Source organism: Musca autumnalis, unplaced genomic scaffold (assembly GCF_047663935.1).
Source record: "Musca autumnalis isolate F117 unplaced genomic scaffold, ASM4766393v1 scaffold_2, whole genome shotgun sequence".
NCBI lineage: Eukaryota > Metazoa > Arthropoda > Insecta > Diptera > Muscidae > Musca > Musca autumnalis.
In genome coordinates, this window is record NW_027411755.1 from 120,367,000 (window position 1) to 120,387,441 (window position 20,442).

The 20,442-nt window shown below is 36.3% G+C and overlaps 1 protein-coding gene across 7 annotated transcripts in view; it reads right to left on the reverse strand.

The window, feature by feature from the left end:
- hoe1 (OCA2 melanosomal transmembrane protein hoepel1) overlaps window positions 1–20,442 on the reverse strand; it is a 280,461-nt gene that overhangs the window by 1,740 nt on the left and 258,279 nt on the right. For all 7 annotated transcript variants that reach the window (XM_073969102.1, XM_073969103.1, XM_073969104.1 and 4 more), the window contains 8 exons: window positions 16,874–16,977; window positions 5,839–6,101; window positions 5,628–5,766; window positions 4,909–5,561; window positions 4,589–4,843; window positions 4,192–4,521; window positions 3,763–4,110; window positions 3,555–3,702 (listed from right to left, as the gene is read on the reverse strand). In XM_073969102.1, coding sequence (XP_073825203.1) covers window positions 3,555–3,702; window positions 3,763–4,110; window positions 4,192–4,521; window positions 4,589–4,843; window positions 4,909–5,561; window positions 5,628–5,766; window positions 5,839–6,101; window positions 16,874–16,977 — 2,240 coding nt within the window. The remainder of the gene's footprint in view (window positions 1–3,554; window positions 3,703–3,762; window positions 4,111–4,191; window positions 4,522–4,588; window positions 4,844–4,908; window positions 5,562–5,627; window positions 5,767–5,838; window positions 6,102–16,873; window positions 16,978–20,442) is intronic.

The window sequence follows — 20,442 nt, forward strand, 5'->3', positions numbered from 1 at the left end:
GAACCGGTTAAGATTTCTTGTTTTTTATTAAACGTAAAATTTTTTAGGTTAATTTTTTTGAGTTATATTTATGTGTTTGGAATATCCCTACGAACAAATTCCCCAAAATACTTGGGAGTCATCACAGAGTTTACCGCAGTACTTTAGAGATCTACATATGTTCCATATAAATAACACTGTGCAACAAAATTTAGTTTTTTTTTTCAAAATGATGGCAAAACCCTAGTAGATTATGAAATAGAGCTAAACATATGAGACACGTGTATCGGGAAGTAACCAAAGTAGGAGGGGAAAGTTCCGCCCATTTCTAGTTTTTTTGAAATATTCGAGTTAAGATATCATGGAATCCTTGCATTTTTAAAATTAAAATTTTACTATAGGTCTCAGAATACACCAAATCAGGAAATCTTATCGAATGGCCAGGAATCTCTAAAAATGAAAAACACGTTTTAGGGTTAAAGTCGGACTTCATCTGTGAAGTATTTTTGGTGTTCAATGATAACGACAATATGGGTAAAAATCGTAAAATATGGCATTAAACTATATATCAAAACCAAGTGCTTCTAAGAATGTTAAATATTATGGTTACAGATTTCTTTTGTTCAGAGACTCATATTGAAATTTGATTTGCAACATTTCTTCTTTTAACAATATCCCTAAAAAGTGAAGAATTTTGTTAGATTTTGACATAATATGGAATTATGTCAAATTAACAGTCCATAATTAAAACAAATATTTTCATCCAAAAATATATAAATTTGTACTCTAATTTTCTTAAGAAAATATTATACCTAGATAAATGGTTTACTGAAACTCATAGTGAAATTTTATGTAGAATTTTTCTGCTTTTGGCACATTTCACCTAGAACCAAGTTTTATATTACTTTCATGTATCAACTCAAAAAAAGAAGGGAAAAGATTTCATCAAAAATATTGGGAAATATTTTCATGTCTTTTTCGGCAAAATTGATACAGATATTTTAATGATATATAACGTAAATGGAGACTTCATTTCTTTTGTGACCTATAGCAAAACTTCACGTAGAATATTTTTTGTCTTTGACGGCATCCCTCTGAAATTATTTTTTGTTGGAAATTTCGAATAAAATCAGATGAAGTCCGACTTTAACCCTAAAACGTGTTTTTCATTTTAGAGTATTCTGAGACCTGTAGTAAAATTTTATGAAGAACAATATTGTAGAATTTTTCTATTTGATATGATCAAATTTTAAAGGATTTTCCAATGATTATCGACAAAAGGACCAAAAATACCCATTTGATGAGCCGCATGAGGCTTAACATTTTTAACAAAAATATTCCCAACATCCTCATCAGAAAATTTTCCAAAGACTCTACGTACATAAAATGCGCTGAGGATGAACCACAACAATTTATAATGGATAATGTCATCCAAAGAGTTGGGCCCTAATGGAATCTCCATGGAAATGCTGAAAGGTGAAACAAACAGACCTATTTCGCTTTTGTCGCCCGTAGCAAAGACTCTTGAGGCTTTACTCTTCCCCATCAGAAATAGCTATCAGCATGTGTACCGTAAGCAGCACAGCACGACAAAAAAAGCTGCACGTCATCTCCACACATATTAGTCGGGGACTCAACCAGAGCAAGCCGTGTGACAGAACAGTGATAGTAGCCAAAAGCCATTGATACAGTCAGGCACGCTGTTTGAGGACATTGAGCAGACAACCCTCCGGCCAAGCTTGAAAAGTTGGATAGTCAATTTATTATTATAATTATATGTATGGACGTCAGTTGTACGTGGAATTCAGGAACAAGAAGTCCAAATATGGAGTTCCACAAGGTGGGGTGATATCCCTCGAACTGTTTAACCTCTATCTCTCGTGTATTGTGCCCCCTCCAGACGGCATCGCGATCGTAACGTATGCGCATGATTGCACGATCCAGGGTCAGGTACCTTCCCTTATGACATCTGTGATAGACTGAATTCCTATTTAACCGATCTTACCACTTTTTCCCATGCGAGGAATATGCATATTTCTGGCACAAAATCTGCAGCTACTCTGTTCACCACATGGACGATAGAGATCAGAACAGAGTTGAATGTCATGGTCGATGGTAGCAGAATTCCGACCACAAACTACCCCAAAATTGTAGGAGTCACATTCGAACTTGTAAGAGTCACATTCAAACTTGTAAGAATGACACCCTGAGGACTGCAACAGGGTGCCTCCTCATGTCTTCAGAGAAGATTCTTCTAGTACAGCAACACAATGACATGCTTTCGTTGCTGTACTTGTCCGGTGTTACATTGAGAGCAATTCTAATTACTATATGGTGGATAGAAAGAGAGGTCCAGCGTTATAAGAGAAAACCCCTAGATCATCAAGCACATCAAGCTGGTTTGAATAGCATTCATACGGATGCAGTCGCAGATGTCATAAACAACTATCGTATGATTGCGGTCCTCGGAGAACATCCCGCATCTATAGCAGCTGAGGAGCGCCAGCTGCCACGACAAACCAGAGTATTTTTGTCTCATCCCTACAAATAAAATAATTCGAATTACAAATAGAATAATTCGAATTACAAATGAAACAATTCGTGTATCAAATGGAATAATTCGAATTACAAATTGAATAATTCGAATTACAAATAAAATAATTCGAATTACAAATGGAATAACTCGTATATCAAATGGAATAATTCGAATTACAAGTAGAATAATTTGAATTACAAATGGAATAATTCGAATTACAATTGAAATGTTTCGAATTACAATTGGAATTCACGAATTACAACTAAGATGATTCGAATTAAATCTGAAAAAGGTGTAGATCAAGTCCCACAACCAACTACCCCAGGATCCTTGCATGTCAAAGCTATCTGCGACAAGAGAAGAAGAAACAATGCGTTAAAGTCGCTAGTCGACAGCACTTAGGGTTCAGATAATGAAACACTGTTAGCCACATTAAACGTGATACGTCGGTTTGTTGAAAAATCCGCCATTACAAATGCAACGCAGTGAAAAATATTCATACTTGTCAGAATGGTCTGAGAGCCTTTTCATGCCGTCTGAGGATCATCTATATGAAGAGATGCGGGTTCTTCTCGTATGTCTGCATAATTATATGGTTTTGTTGCAGTACCTGCTTGGTTATTTTCGTAAGTACGCATGGTGGATTTTACAACAGCAACAACAGCGAACAATTCTTACGTTAGTGGCGTTTTCGATACAATGCTTTCGGATTTCTTATACTTCACCGTCGATCGTATAATTGTAATTTCTCGATACAATGAATAATTTTAGACACTTTGTGGTATGTTCGCTAGCCAACTAATTGAACTAATTGAAGTACGGAAATAAAATAAAAATTTATTTTAAACTCGAAATATTTCGCTACTTCTTTCAATTTAACCCAATATCATGTCAAAGTACCTTCAATGTCTTAAAACATCTTCAACACCTATATGGTATTTAGGAATATTTTTTAACTGGTTCTACTATAACATTTTTTGCTAACATTCCGTCGATTTTAATTCACCCAAAATGTTTACAATATTCAACTTCAACTTACCTCCCAGACATGCTCCAAACGCTAGAGCCCACACCAAAGGTTGTAGTGGCAAATTTAAGGTATTATTTTGAGCTAATGATATGGTAATTTTGACCATCATTGTGGTCAATGGTATATTGTCTACAAAGGCTGAGGCTATGGCAGAAACCTAGACAAGGAACAAAAAATATTAGTTTACTATAAATGACATTCCATCAACTGTACTTACCCATAAAATAATTAACACAGCCACCATTAAACGCGACTCCTCGCCAACACCCAGAATGATGTTCTCTGTCATATTACCAATCCATTCGATGAGACCCAATTCAGATAGGGCCTCCATCAAAATAAAGAGAGCGGCAAAGAACAACAGCGTTGACCATTCTACGCGGGCCAATATCGCTTCCATATCCTCAATATCGGCTAAAATAATGAGGAAAATGGCACCTAACAAAGCAGTCCAGCCCAAGGAGAGACGTTGCAACTCAGGAACCGAATGTAAAAAGAAGAGACTTATCACAAACACCAAGGCACACGTGCATTTGATGAGCAAAGGTTTGTTCCGTATGGGATACTAATAGGGAAAAACGAAAAAGAGAGTTAAAAAGGGTGGGGTGAAATTTAAAATTGTATTAAGAGCGAATCTGAAACTTACCTTTGCTTGCAAATTCTCTAAGGTTTGCTGATAGTTAATGGCGGGTTCCACAGCTGCGGACATTTTCTTTTTCAAGGAGCGCTTTAGGCGATTAACCTTCTTCATTAGGGTTTGGCGCACCAATTCCTCATCTTTGGAGTAAGAAGATAAACTGGCAGCAGCCCGCTTCCATACATGTATTTCATGCCTGAGTTCTTCTACTTCGGGTGATTCTTTGAATTGCAAATCACTGATGTTGCGGAATTTATAACGCAATTGCAAATAGGATTGGACCATTACCAAAGCCACACCAGGCAGCATGTGTAGGGTAAATATGGCAAAGTTGACACCCTAAAATAGGCGGAGGAGCATAAAATCATGTTACCGCACAGGCATTATAATTTAGCAATGGACCTACATTTTTCGATATAAAACTATTGGAGGCAATGATGACATTTGGTGGATCACCCACAGGCGTCAACGCACCACCAATATTCGAATAGATAACCATACACATTAGTATAGGAACAGGATTTAGGGACATAACCTCACAAAGACGTATGGTAACAGGAGTCATCAACAGAACCGTTGTCACATTATCCAGGAATGATGATAATACGGCGGTAAACAGGCACAGGCAGTTTATCAAAGGCCATACATGACCATTGGTTATCTAAAGGAAAATAATTTGTGTATCTAAAAAAATAACAAGATCAGGACCGGGGAAGATCTTCCTACCTTGTAAGCATACACAGCCAAATAATCAAAAACACCAGTCTCCGAAAGAATTGCCACCAAAATCATCATACCAAACAGCAACAGCAATGTTTCCACATCTATCCAGCCCATAATGGTGACCATGGAGGGGCGTGAGTTCAAGGCCGCCAATATACCCACCGACAAAGTAGATGCTATTATGGCAGCAAAGGTGCGATTTACAATTTCCCAAATGATCATTACATAGAGGCCACATAAAACAACTGCTGCATAGATAACTCCCTCTTTTTTATAAATCGGTGATTCGTCAATGCTCAGCTGCAGTGCCAGTTCGGCATCGATATTCGATACGAAGTGCAATGACAGCTCCGTTAAATTTGTATTATTGGCATAATCACCGTCAAGTGCTTTCAATTCAAACTGATGGACTTTATGTGTTTCATGTGTTGTGTCCAAGAATTCCGGATAGACCAGGTCAAGTGTCCAGATTTTCGAAACAATTTCATCGAAAGCCCTATCCCCCGACTCATTAAAATAGGTACGCTCTATATAGATTTCTAGTCGTGGCGGTGGTCGTTTATGTGGATCTTGTACGGTTTCGGATTCTTGCAGGCGAAAAGCTCCTGTTAAGCTAAGACCTACTCGACTAAGTTCGGCGGTTGTAATGGGGAATACTTAAAAAAGATGCCCAAATCATTATTTATAACAACAGCAATATGATAAGGTTTTCTATCGCTTACCTCTTTCAGTACCATTTTTCGGTACACTTATTAGTTTCAGCTCATCCACATGCTCATTGGTGGACATTAGAAATGCGGTAAACACACCCCATACCACCAGCAGGATAGCTATTTTGAACCATACCAAATACTTTTTAATCTAAGTCAAAGAAAAACAAAACTTTGTTATTGGCGGAACATTTCATATTTTCATTTCCTTCTCTCAACCTACCTTTGAAAGACCATGATGCTCCGTCTCATCCTGTTGATCTTCGTTGTTATTTTCCACATCACGTCCATCTAAAATGCGAACTTGTCCCATTTCATTTGTGACATTGATACCGATTTGTGAAAATGCATTTGAATTTTTATTCTGACCGCTGCCGTGGACGAAATGCACGCCAGCGCCATCACCAATTTTACCATTGTTGTGGTCATGTTCATCGGTATCATCGTTGGGCAAAGGATCAACATCAACATCTGGTGGTTCATAGCCTATGTGGGAGTCAAAAGAAATAAATGTTGAGGTCGTTACTGATTTATTTATAGAAGTTAGAATTGATAAAGTTAAACCTTACTCGTAGAAGCTATACTAACCAAAGACATTTAATATAACATGTTAGAGCAATACCGGCTAAACTTAAACCCGGATATATATATGGAAAGTTTGTTTGTGAGCACCAATTCGATAGAAAAATGTGACTAAAATCTTCAAAAAACCATAAATGGTGGCTACCCTTATATGGGGCTAGTGGTGTAGGGTATCACGTATTCGGCCCCGTCCCGACTATAGCCTTGCTCTCTTCTTCCGTTTGAATAATGTGGCTAAAACGTTCAAAACACCGAAAATCGGACGGTACCGTTCTATGAGTGATATATGCGATATGAGTGATATATACGTGGGCCTATATCGACAAATTTCTGGTGGAACGTTTTATGCCATCAACGAAGATAAATACAAAATTTAAACCATTTCGGTGGGATATTGAAGACAAAATCTTCAAAATATCGAAAATTTGGAGGGGCAGTTCTACGGGGGCTGTATGAAAATGTGGAGCAATACCGAAATATTTCTTTTGGAAACTTATATACCCCCAACGAAGACTAAATACCAAATTCTAGCCGTTTCTGTGGGATATTGAGGCCACAATCTTCAAAATACATATCGAAAATTGGGAGTTACCGTTCTATGGGGACTATATGAAGACGTGGAGCAATACCGAAGTAGTTCATTTTGAAACTTGTATACCCCCAACGAAGACAAAATACCAAATTTCAGCCGTTTCGGTGGGGTATTGAGGCCACAATCTTCAAAAAACATACCGAAAATTGGGAGGTACCGTTCTATGGGAGCTATATGAAGATGAGGACCTATACCGACAAATTTCAGGTGGAAAGTTTTATACCCTCAACGAAAACCAAATACCAAGTTTCAGACGTTTCGGTGGAATATTGAGGTCACAACCTTCAAAATACAGAAAATTTGGAGGTACTGTTCTATGGGAGGTACCGAAAATCAGGTGGTATCCTGCTATACCAAAATACCGAAAGTCGGGTGGTACTGTTCTATTGGGGGGTTATATCAAAACGTAAACCGATATATCGCATTTTCAATACCTAAAACCCAAGGAGTAATAGAGACAAAGAGCTGGATCATGATTTTAACAGACGGACGAACGAACAGTTATATCGAATTTTATGCTGATCAAAAATATATGTACTCTATATGTAACGATGAATTGGAACAGTCTTATTGCGACGTTGAAAAGTTATTAAAGATGACAAAACCCCACGACACTACCATAATCCAGGGCGATTTTAATGCTAAAGTTGGGCAAGAAGTAACAAACGGAATCACAGGAAAATTTGGCTTAGGACAACGGAATGAAAGAGGAGAACGACTGATACAATTCTGTCAGGAACACAATTTTAAGGTTGCGAATACTATGTTTCGCCTCCATCCAAGACGACTTTACACCTGGAAATCGCCACAGGATAATAACAGGAACATTGTTAGAAACCAAATTGATTACATTTTAATAAATAAGCGATATTCCTCCTGCATAAATAAATGTTCTACGTACCCAGGAGCTGATGTACCCTCGGACCATAACCTTCTGCTGTGCAAATTACAGATAAAGCTAACTACCATCCGAAAGAAAAAAGCAAAGAAAAGAGTTAACATTCAAAAATTAAACGATCCCTCCACTAAACAAATCATGAAAAATCACCTTAATGTAGAACTGCACAATATTGATGGAGAAGACATCGAGAATTTATGGAATAATGTAAAAAACTCCATGAATACCATAACCAGCAATATCCTTGGAACCACAACATCTAAAAGAGAAGACACGTGGATGACGGATGAAATACGCGCGCTTCGCATAGAAAGGAGCAAGCACAAAAATTCTAACTATGAAAGATATTGGGAAATAAATCAAGAAATAAAAATTGCAACTCGGGCCGCAAAAAATGCGCAACTCAATAAACAGTGCCAGGAAATTGAAAGACTCCAAATCCTACATGACGATTTCAATCTCCACAAAAAGTTTAAAGAGGCATCTGAAATTTATTCAAAAAGATCATCTACATTTATTTTTGCTGAGAATAATACAGCCATATACGAAACTGCAGAAAAGAAAAAACACTGGGAAAACTATATTAGAAATCTCTTTACCGACACTACAAGAACAGAAACTAATAACACAGATAGAGAAACCAATTTTAGAGGAAGACGCATTACCAAAAGTGAACTAGATATGGCCATAAATTCAATGAAAAACAATAAGGCTACCGGGCCGGATGAAGTCCCATCTGAATTATTTAAATTACTAGATGAAAGAAACACACAACTATTGTTGAAATTATACAACCAAATTTATGAAACAGGACAATACCCTCAAGATTGGCTGAAATCTACGTTTATAACGATTCCCAAGAAAAATAATGCGAAGACGTGCGGAGACTATAGATTAATAAGTCTTATGAGCCATGCATTAAAAATATTCTTAAAGATAATACATAGGCGCATATACCCAATATGCGAATCACATATGGGAAAAACTCAATTTGGTTTCAGGGAAGGCATGGGTACTCGAGAGGCCCTACTTAGTTTGAATGTACTAATACAAAACTGCCGAGATGTGCAAAAGGATGTTTACATATGCTTTATCGACTACGAGAAGGCATTTGACACGGTCAACCATGACAAGTTGATGGAAATTTTGATATCAATTGGATTAGATGAAAGTGACCTTAAATGCATTAGAAACCTGTACTGGCAACAGAGAGCCAACATTCATATAGATGGTGAACTTACCAACGATGTTCCTATTTCAAAAGGCGTAAGACAGGGTTGTATACTATCCCCTCTTCTATTTAATGTATATTCCCAAAAAATTTTTGAGGAGTCAATATGTGGGAAAAATATCGGAATTAGAATAAATAATACATTCATAAACAATATACGTTATGCCGACGACACCACATTACTTGCAAGCAGCCTCGCAGGATTACAAAAGCTAGTAGATGCTCTAGAACATTCTAGTACGTCATATGCCTTAAAGATTAATATAATGAAGACGAAGTATATGATTATAAGTAGAAGAAATATCGAATCCAACATTCCCTTATGCATTAATGGAACTCAAATAGAAAGAGTCTCCAAATTCAAATACCTCGGAGTGCAAATTAATGACCACTGGGACTTATCAAAGGAAATAAAATGCCGAATTGAAATGGCAAGAAATTCTTTTTTAAATACAGAAGAATACTAACGAGCCATGACATAACCATGGAAACTAAAAAACGATTTGTTAAATGCTACATTTGGTCCGGACGGCAGAAACATGGACGCTAAAAGCAGCAGACGAAAGAAGACTGCACTCGTTTGAGGTTTGGATATACCGACGGATCTTAAAGATATCCTGGACAGATCACATCTCAAATAATGAAGTACTGAGACGAATGAACACCGAAAGTCAAATGATCAGATTGATAAAAACGAGAAAAACTGCTTATTTGGGACACCTTATGAGAAATAGCAAATATAATCTCCTCCAAGCAATCATAAGAACCAAAATAGAAGGACGCCGACCAAGAGGGAGACGAGAAATAACATGGATCAAAAACATTCTGGAATGGACAGGACACCAAGATGAAATAAGCCTTTTAAGCGCCGCCAGAAACAGAGAACTAGCTATTATAGAATGAAATTTTTAATTTTATAACATATAACCAAATAACTCTGTAATAATTAACAATGTATGATCGCTAATATCCGAATACGGATTTGCAAATAAAAAAAAATATGTACTTTACTCCGACCAATATTTGGATGTGTTACAGACGGAATTACAAAATTATATCCTCCATATTATGGTGGAACGATGGCACATCTGGTAGCAGATACAATTATCGTGTGGAGTTTTGAACTCAAGAAATTGCATCTACACCAACTAGCCGTAATTAGGTGATTTAGCAGAATGCAACAAATTGTGGTTTATGCCCGTGATTTCATGGAGCTCTGTGAAAAATGAACATATGAAATAAGGCACCATATCGAATTGTGAAAAGTAAAAATGTATTTGGCAACTGAGATATACATACCCTCAGTCTGTGAATAGAAACTTTCATCAATGAAAAGATCGGAAATCGGCTATGCAACCAAAATCCTTTTCCCCAAAAAATTATGTTTAGGGGGTTTTCAGAATTTTGTGACCTATTTTGGACGTATGAACTTGTCGACATAAATATCGAAACTTTTCGCGTACTTATTTATCTTAACGATTGTGGATGTTCCGAATAATTGCTTAAGTTTTGCCAATAAATTTTGAGAATTTGTAAGTTGTTGCCTGATATAGATTCTCTTGGAACTTGGTGTACGTTTGGAAGAAATGTAACGTTGTGCAAAGTTTCGTAAATTATCAGTCATAATTTATTTTGGTGCCTACGAGTTTTTTCTGGAAGTATGGACTTGCCCCCCAAAAATTTTTCCTCGTAATAGGGGCAGCGACACACTGAATATGAAAAAAATCAAAACGAAACTCGATAAATGTTGAATATTTGTGTTTGAGGTACTCTAAGGAGTGGACCTTCGAGAGTTATCGTACCCGCTATTTTAGTTTGTTTAAACTTTTGTGGGGTATTTCCCCCGAAGGAGAAAATATTTCGAGGCCCAAATTTTGGACCGACTGAATAATGATTCAGCCAACAAAACAGACGGAAGCACAGGGCTAAATCGACCACAGATTGTATGAAACGGATTTCGTCCAAACATATTTTGGGTCTAAAACCATTATTCCGATGGGCACATTTTGGTTATATTTATGTGTAAATACCCTCATTAGCCTAAAAGCTGACGTTATAACAAGTTAAACCTGTTAGTGGAATAATTGGGCCCACATTGCATAGTACTTTGTATGGAGCCAAACGTGCATTTTCATGAACATTCTTTAAATGCCATAATTCTGGTCCGATCGATGAAAAAACTTTACCAGTTTATTATTGTGACAAGAAAACGATTTCTACAAAAAAAATTGAAAATCGGATCGGATATTGATATGACTCCAATATGCATATTTGGCCGATTTTGGGTATTTTGGGCCATTCATATTAAAATCCGATCCGATTTTTAAAATTTTTTGAAGAAATCGTTTATTAGCCGCAGTAATAAACTGGTAAAGTTTTTTCATTATTTTGCCATTAAATTTAGAAGTCAAAAGAATTCCTTTTAAATTTGTTAAATAAATTTAATTTATTGAGTTATGATTCTGGCATATATCATACATACGCACATATTTATGTATGTATGTGTGTTGCGTATGATTGCTTTTGCTTTTTATGAAAATTATCTGTCGCTCATTGAAGCGGATATTAAATTTCTTTTCGTCCGGAAGTTTGTATTACAATTCGGTTATATGGAAATGATGGCAAATGATTGAAGGAGAGAAATTCATAAAATTGACAATAAAAAAATTATTGGTAAAAATAAATTTAAGGATTGGTCTATGATCATAAATATATTTGTCAATCATAGAACCCGAATATGAAGCAAATGAATTTATTTATTTGATACGAGGGCTGCACGAAAACTACCTGACCTAGGCAACACCGCGTATTGCCAGGCGCCATTTGAATTTTTTTTAGCCTAGACTTACTCAGGACAGTTTGTCGTACGACCATGTTATCTCTTGTTTACAGTGACTTGCAAAAATCACTTTGCAACAAAAAAATGGAATTTACTTGCGAACATTTTCGTCCAAGAATTTTTCACAACTTTCGACAAAGCAGCAATCGGCTGTTTGGGTCTTCGAAAGCGAGCCAAATCCAACGAAAGTTGTTCGTGTAAGAAACACTTCGAAGCAAAAGGTTGCCTGTTTCTTCAGAAAAACTGACAGTGTGGCGACTATACGGCTTGAGAAATATAGGACAGTTAATTTTGAGTGGTACACTATCATTTGTTTGCCTGAAGTCTCCTGAGAAATTCGAAAAACGAACAAGAGAATCGTTCTGCATCATGACAATTTGGACTCTTATACATCGATTGAAACCTCTTCAAAAAACGTGGAATTGATTGATGATCCGCCGTACAGCCCTGACTGGGGATCCAATGACTTCATTTGATTTCAGCACATAAAAAAATCGTGGGCAACGATTTTTGTTGCCCGAAGATGCTGTAAAAGCGTTCAAAACCATGTTTTGAAGGTGTCTCAATCGGAGTGGGAAAAGTGCTTCGCCAATAGGTTTGAGCTCACGAAAAAGTGTATAAATAATGCTAGAGACTACTAAAGATAGCAATAAAACATGTTTTGATGGTAAATATTGGCGTTTTCATTGTTAGGCCACATAGTTATCGTTCAGCACTCGTATAACACACACATCAAAATCACAGTTGATTATTAATTTGTTTTCTAAATAAAAAAAGGTGAGGACATTCTTTTTAGTCCCATTCCGATAAGTCTTGCGGTTTACAAGTAAAATCCTGAAAATCTAAAATCCCTAAAAATATGATTTTTGATTTATTTAAAAATCCACCCGGTGATTTTTTTTTCATCTATGAACATTGTAATTTCAGAATCCGCAAAGACTTTTTAGGTGTAAACACTTTTCATTTGGAAATTGTTAAGACGCACCGCGCATGACATTGTTTTCTAAGGAGGCGATACAGTCAGTGCATTGTCCCAAATTTAACATCTATATCTCAAATATGGAAAAAGTCTTGCCGGTCAATCTTGTAGAGAATTTTTACAGCTACAACATTTTCGCTAATCCCATGTCGATAGGACTAGCGGTTTCCATGCAAAATCCTGAAAACCTAATCACTCCGGCAATTTATTTAAAAATAACTTCCCAAGTGTAAGTACCGTTCATTTAATGTTAGTTCAGGCGCACCCAAAGGACTGAAATTTGGTATTTTATGTTCCTTGGACCAAAAATGTTTCAGTTAGGTCTTCGTGTTGATATAGCTCCCATGGAACGGTACCTCCCGATTTTCGGTATTTGATAAAGCCCCTATAGTACGCTACCGCCCGATTTTCCGTATTTCTAAAGTTTTAGCCACATTATCCAACCGAAAAGGCTGAAATATTATTTATGGTGGAGGGTATAAAAAGTTCGGACCAGCCGAACTTTATGACGCACAGTGGTTAAGAAATCGATTTTCCTGGCCAAAGGTTCTCCAAAACTCCAATTTTTTATTGTCGCTGATATATAATTTCTATACATATTGCATTCGATAGTAGACATATTGAAACTAAGGAAACCAAAAAAATAGATGAAAATACTGGAAGATGTGGACGTGGAACGTGGACGTAGAAAGAAATAGCTATTTCTTGGAAACTATAACATATATTCGGTTCATTGTTTTTTGGTTAGGTAGGATTGCTGCCTTTAAATACCCTAGTGTCTACACAAAGTGAGTTATTTTATTTTTCCTCAGGTACTAAATTTTAGTGAAATTTCAATTTTAGTGGAGTAGAACTTTTGAGAAAAAAAAACGGAACAATGTTCTGTTTTCGCAGAAAGATGCCTTAAAGTGTCGTCTTCCAGCTCATATACTCATATACTCTTGTCCCGTTCCGTCCGTTTAACACTTTTATAAAAACCCAAGGAATATTTTTCTAATTTTTGAACAAATTTTAAATTTGACCTATTTTGATTCACCGGAAAGCTGATTGTGCTATCTGTCGAAAAAAAAAAACAAAAAAAGCTTTATGAAAATATCTCTCTATCTGTTCAAAAGTTACATTCCCTTACAATTTCAAGAAAATGGGTTCAGTAGTTTTTGCAAAAAAAAAATAATTGAAAAAGTGGGCGTGGTAAAATTTTCTTTCCTGAAAACATAAGTTGGGTAATGACAGCATTTAATTTTAATTTATAAAGATATGTCGTTTTTTTAAAGGGAAGTACCCCGCCCCCTTTAAAAATTCAAGAAAATATGCATCCTTTTTTCACCCGGGGCCATCCATGTACATTCCCTGACAATTTCGGTTCAGTAGTTTTGTAGATGTAACATATTTTAAAAAATCGGCGTGGTCAAGTCTTTGGGTCTTAAAAAAGTAGGTAAAGTCGGAGACACAACCACAATGGCCTCGCAAATTAATTTTCAAACCTATACATTCGTAATTATTTTAAATATAGCATTTTTTAAAAAATAGGGTATAGGGGAAGAACCCACCGAAACTACATTTGTAGCCTATTTTCACCGGGGGCCATCGCTGTACATTCCCTGACAATTTCAGGAAAATGAGTTCAGTAGTTTTTGTAGAAAAGATTAAAACTGAAAACAGAAAAAAGTGGGCGTGGTCAATTTTTTTTTTGCATAAAAACCTAAGTTGGGTTATGACGAACATTTCAAAAACAGAGTTGTCCAAATCGGTCCAGCCGTTCTCAACTGATGCCCTTGCCAACGAACGACATTTGATTTTTATACCCTCCACCATAGTATGGAGGGTATGTTAAGTTTGTAACACATCGAACTAATCATTTGCGACCATATACAGTATATACATTCTTGATCAGTACAAAATTCTAAGACGATCTAGCCATGTTCGTCTGTTCGTCTGTTGTGATCACTCTAGCGTTAACAATAATTGAGCTAGAGCGCTAAATTTTTGCACCCGAGTGTCTTTTTTTCCGTAGGCAGGTCAAGTTCGAAGATGGGCTATATCGGACCACTTTTTGGTATAGCCCCCATATAGTCGATGGTCAGACTAGCAAGGTTTCATGAAACCAATTTCGTTAAAGTTTCTTTTCAAATTTCGTTAATGTCCACACACGTTAACGTGAAATTTATGATCTTTGCGTGTCCTCTTTATTTTACCATTCGCGTTTGTTGTGTTTCTCATACCAATAAAAACAAAAAAAGATACATATAAATAAACCAAAAAACCCAAAAAAAACAACACAAAATAATTAACATTAATAATTAAATTAATATTAATAGTTAAATTTTCACTATTTCATTAATTAAATGTTATTAAATATATTTATGTTTGTTTTGTTGTTAACGTTTGCTTGAGAAAATAAAAATGAAAGAAAATTGAAGAAAAAAATCTTTGCACGAAGAACAAGAAGAGGCAACACAACAAACACAGAAAACCATGTACATGGGTTTCACTACTTCATACCCCTCGCCTATAAACTTGACGTCGCCATGTTGAAATCGTGCTAGTCTGACCATCGACATAACGGTACCTTCATATTTTCGGTATTTTGGGTATTTTAGCTAAATTTTTTGACCGAACTACATGTAATTTCACGTTTGGGGTTCCCAGTGGTCACAAAATATCTTCAATAAAAACCGTCAATATAGGTCCATGTTTTGGTATAGCTCCCATATAACGGTACCTCCCGATTTTCGGTATTTTGAGGATTTTAGCTAAAAATGTTGACCAAACAACCTGCAACTGAACATTTTAGGTTCCCTGTGGTCACAAAACATATCAACCAAAACCCGTCAACATAGGTCCATGTTTTGTTACAGCTCCCATATAACAGTACCTCCCGATTTTCGGTATTTTGACGATTTTAGCTACAATTTTTGACCGAACTGCCTGTAATTTGACAGTTGAGGTTCCTATTGATCATAAAACATCTCAACAAAAAACTGTCAACATAGGTCCATGCTATGGTATATTCCCCACATAGCGGTACCTCCAGATTTTCGGTATTTTGAATGTTTTAGCTACAATTTTCGACCGAACTATTTGTAAGTCGACATTTGAGGTTCCCACACAACATCTCCAGTAAAAACTGTCAACATAGGTTCATGTCTTTGTAGAGTCCTCTATATAAATTGTCAACATAGGTCTATGTTTTGGTATAGCCCCCATATAATAGTGCCTCCCCATTTTCGGTATTTTTGACCAACCTATCTGTAATTCGAAAAACTGTCAACATAGGTCCATGTTTTGGTAGATCCCCCATTTAACGGTACCTCCCGATTTTCAGTTTTTTTGTTGGATTTTTGCTAAAATTTTTAACCCAAATATCTGCAATTCGACATTTGAGTGGTCACAAAATTTCTCCACCAAAAACATAGGTCCACACTTTGTTATAGCTTCATATAAGGTTCCCGACCGATTGAATACATTTTTTATGCTTTTTGCCTTATTTAGGTATCAGTGGTCACAAAATATCTCCGCCTAAAATTGTGGACAGGAAAGAAAATAATTTCTCCGTTTTAGTTCAGAATATTTTATGGTGGAGAGTAAAAAAAAGTTCGGCCCGGCCGAACTTAACCATTTTTTACTTGTTATTTATATAGATTATTTTGGTTCAGTTCTCCCTATGTCATTTGGTATAAAAGTCAGAATATCTTCCTACAAGAAATGTTTACCAGTGAAAAACTTTTGCAACAGGGGTAGTGGTATACGGTATGACATAGTCGGCTCCGATTCGGCTATAGCCAATGCTCACTTGTTTGGAAATGTAAAAAAATCAGGTTCCCTCATAGACTGCGCCAATCATGCCGTTTGCTGGGTTTAAGTAGTACTGAATACTTAAAAAGTACACCCGATATTTTACATTTACGAATAGGTTCGTTTTTGAATTTTTATGGTTGAACGCAAAAAACGCAAAAATTTCTTCAACCATTATTAACTAAACAAATGTCTTCTTTCTTCCTGTGATAATAAAAAGCTGTTAATGTTTGTCTTGCTAATGAAAATACATATTATAAATACCTCTCTCATTTTTATAATCCGTTATACTGTTTTATGGTAGAGATAAAAAACATATTCATTACCTCTTTTATTACTTACCATGTAGACGTTCATGTTCCTGACGAAATGATGCTAAACTTGGATCCTGTCTGATACGTTCTGGCAACGCACGCCACACTTGTAAGGCACCTTCTGTAACTTCGCTGTAAAGATATGAAAGAAATGCCGCAAAAAATGAAATAAGCAACTGAACAATATGACAAAATCTACTGTATTGAGGTTATTGACATACTTTTTATTAAATGAAAAAATATATTCTTTTATAAAATTCTAATAAACATAAACATATTTTGTTTTATCAACATGACCGACCTACACCAAGAAAGAAGTCGTTGCCTTTAAAGAGCAATTATCAAAGGAGTAAAAAAAAGTCTGCTGCTTATATTGTGACCACTGAATGTTATCAATTTTAGTGCTCTGTGAAGATGTATACAGCATGGAATTCATTCATAAAGAGAAATTGGTTTTAGGTTAGGAGGAAAGGGGTTATCAATTACCGCCTATCACCAATGTACACATAAATTCATTTCGGGGCTTTTGGAAGAAAATGTTAAAAAACGTTCGAAAATCCCTAACGCCCATGTACATATATACCAAGATACTTTTTTAGTGGATTTTAAACCCCAATTTTAGCTGGCGGATTTGTGTAAGCAAATGTGACCACTGAACTTGTTTGCACGTACGGTGGACCGTAACGCAACACTCTCTCGTACTCATTCCGTTTCGCTCTTCAAAAAGAAAAAGGTAGCCGCTGTCATCCACGTTGTTTGTCATTCATTGGCAAACGCTGATAAAAATAGCGCAATTTACATTATATTTCATTCATAACATATTTTTTTTGAATTTTCTTCTTTTCCTCTTTTATTTCTGTTTTGCTGTACAGTGGTCATTTGATTGGTTTTGATTGGTGGTCCACTGGTCGTTTGGTTGATCAACATACCCTGTGTTGCGCCTTTTATTATTATCTATGGAAATTTTCTTTTTTCCGCTTGAAGCAAAATCAATTGAAGCGAAAACCTGCTGTTAGTATTGCCGATTATTGTGTTTTGTTGTGATTCCATGCTGGTGATGATGATGATGAACTGACAGACATTATTTAGTTTTGCTGTTGTGTCTGCCACTTTACGTAATACGAAATCATTTTTTGTGTCTGTCTGCCTGTGATGATAATTACTTATTTAAATGCCAAGAATTTCGGTTATCAGAGCAAAATCTGCACTTAGATGTACTACAGAATATCAATATCGTGCTGCTAAAATAAGGCAGACAATTGAAATCAGGTATGAATGTGTGTAGGTTGGACACTGGCATACTCTGTGGACAATTTAGAGCAGATTGTTGGTGAAGAGTAGATAAGCAACAGAGAAAAAATTATTAGCAATTTCTTAATGTTGTTATTATTTGTTTGAATAATGATATTATTTACCTTCCACCATATTATTGCGGGTACATTTAGTCTTTTATTCTGTTTTAAACTCCTCAAAATTATTATATAAGGATAAAATATATGGTAAATCCAAAACAAATTTACAATCGATGAATCCGAGTTTCACCCTTTCAGAATTCGGGTACTGTTAACATATTCTATACAATATGACTGCATTTCTTTAAAATGAAGTGTTTTAGGAGGGGTCTCATAATATCGGCCATTAAAAATAATATACTTGAAAGCTGTATTGACATTAACCAACAAGTTTTTTTATGTTCCGTTCCGATTTCTGGCTTAACCTTCCTTTTCATTGACCTATGCCCAACGACACAATCAAACAATACCCCATTGGCAATATTATACTAGTGTATAATTTTTCGACTGCATCCATTTTGAAGCCTGAATTTCGAAGTTTTTTGATTCCGGTTTCGCAACAAAACTGATTATTTGATCGTGATTTTACGTCGTTTGATGTGTATCTCATTAGTGTGTATCTCATTGGAGCCCAAAGTCGAAAATTTGATGCGTACATTTGCTTAAAAACGCTATATTTTGCGTGTAAAATTTACAAATGCAATTCAATTTTCTTTGGGTACCACCGTGGTGCAATGGTATGCATCCCCGGCCAGGCAACATCAAAATTTTCAACGGTGGCAAAATACCCCTCCTGCGTATTTCAGCTATGGAAAACTTCTCTATATAGTGGTGTCGTAAGACACGCCGTTCGGACTCGACGATAAACAGTAGGTTCCATATCATTGAGCTAATATGAATCGGAGTGCACTCATTGATATGAGAGAAGTCTCCCCTGTCCCCTCTGGGATGTTTGTGGAACAATTATATATATTCAATTTTCTTTAAACCCCTCGTGAATTTAGTTTTTTTTTTCTCGTCGGATCTACGAGGGGCACTAGAAAACTTTCTGTCCTAGGCAAAACGCAGTGTCGTCAAGCGTCATTTGAAATTTTATTTGAAAATGTTGAAAGTTTGTAGCTTAAGCGTACTCAGGACATTTTGACATACGACCATGTGTTGGGTTGTTTACGGTGGCTTGACTGAGACACCTCCAAAACATGGGTTTTGAACGCTTTTGCAGTATTTTCTGGCGACGAAAATCGTTGACCACGAAATTTTTTCTTGATGTGCTGGAATCAAATGAAGTCATTGGATCCCCAGTCAGGGCTGTACGGCGCATGACCAATCAATCCCTCGTTTTGTCCGGTTGAACAGGCGCTGGTTTAAATCGTTTGCCAACACTAAATATTGGTCTGCCTTATAACCTGAACCCCTATATACCAAACTAAATCAAAATTATTGATATATGTTTTGCGCCATTTCGAAAAATCTCGGTTGTTGAAGAAATTTTTGTAAAGCAATTTTAAAAAATTAAACAAAATATTTTGGCAACGTTTTCCCACACCAAATTCTGGTCTACCTTATAACCGGGGCTCCTATTTACCAGACTAAATCAAAACTTATGATATAAAATTGCATCTAAGCTAGTTGTGGATGCATGTATCAATTTACAGCTTGACCTATTATTTATTTACCTCATATCGGATGCTAATACATATATCTATATGAGAGGTATGTCCAAACCTGGACCGATATTCATTATTGTTTACATGAACAGTCCTTGGGCCGAAGATCTGCGAATATGCACCTAGAATGTTGGTACACTTTATAGAGAAGGTGCAGTATAATCATTGGCAGATGTACTTGAAAAGTACAAGGCCGACATTACTGCCATATAGGAAAAAAGATGGATTGGGAAAGGCTTCACAACAATACCTAAAGTGACGCACTGTATTATAGCTGCCATGACACAAAGCATGAGTTTGGTTGTGGATTTGCGCTCATGCTCCCACTGAAGACAAGGGCGAATAGACCAAAGATATATTTTACGAGCGCTTAGAAGAAACTTATGGTCGGAGGTTAAAACATCTGGTCTCCAGCTTCACCCAGTGAATGAAAGACTCGCTGCAATTCGATTAAAAGCAAAATTCTTCAACATCAGCGACACGTTAATAAGGTGTATTCATCAGCTAGTTACCACAATGTGGCAGGAAGAACGCGTACCCGACGATTGGAACTTAAAAATCCTGTGTCCCGTCTACAAGAAAGGAGATAATATATTGTCAGAGATATTATGCGAACGACTAAAGCCTATGGTCAATGA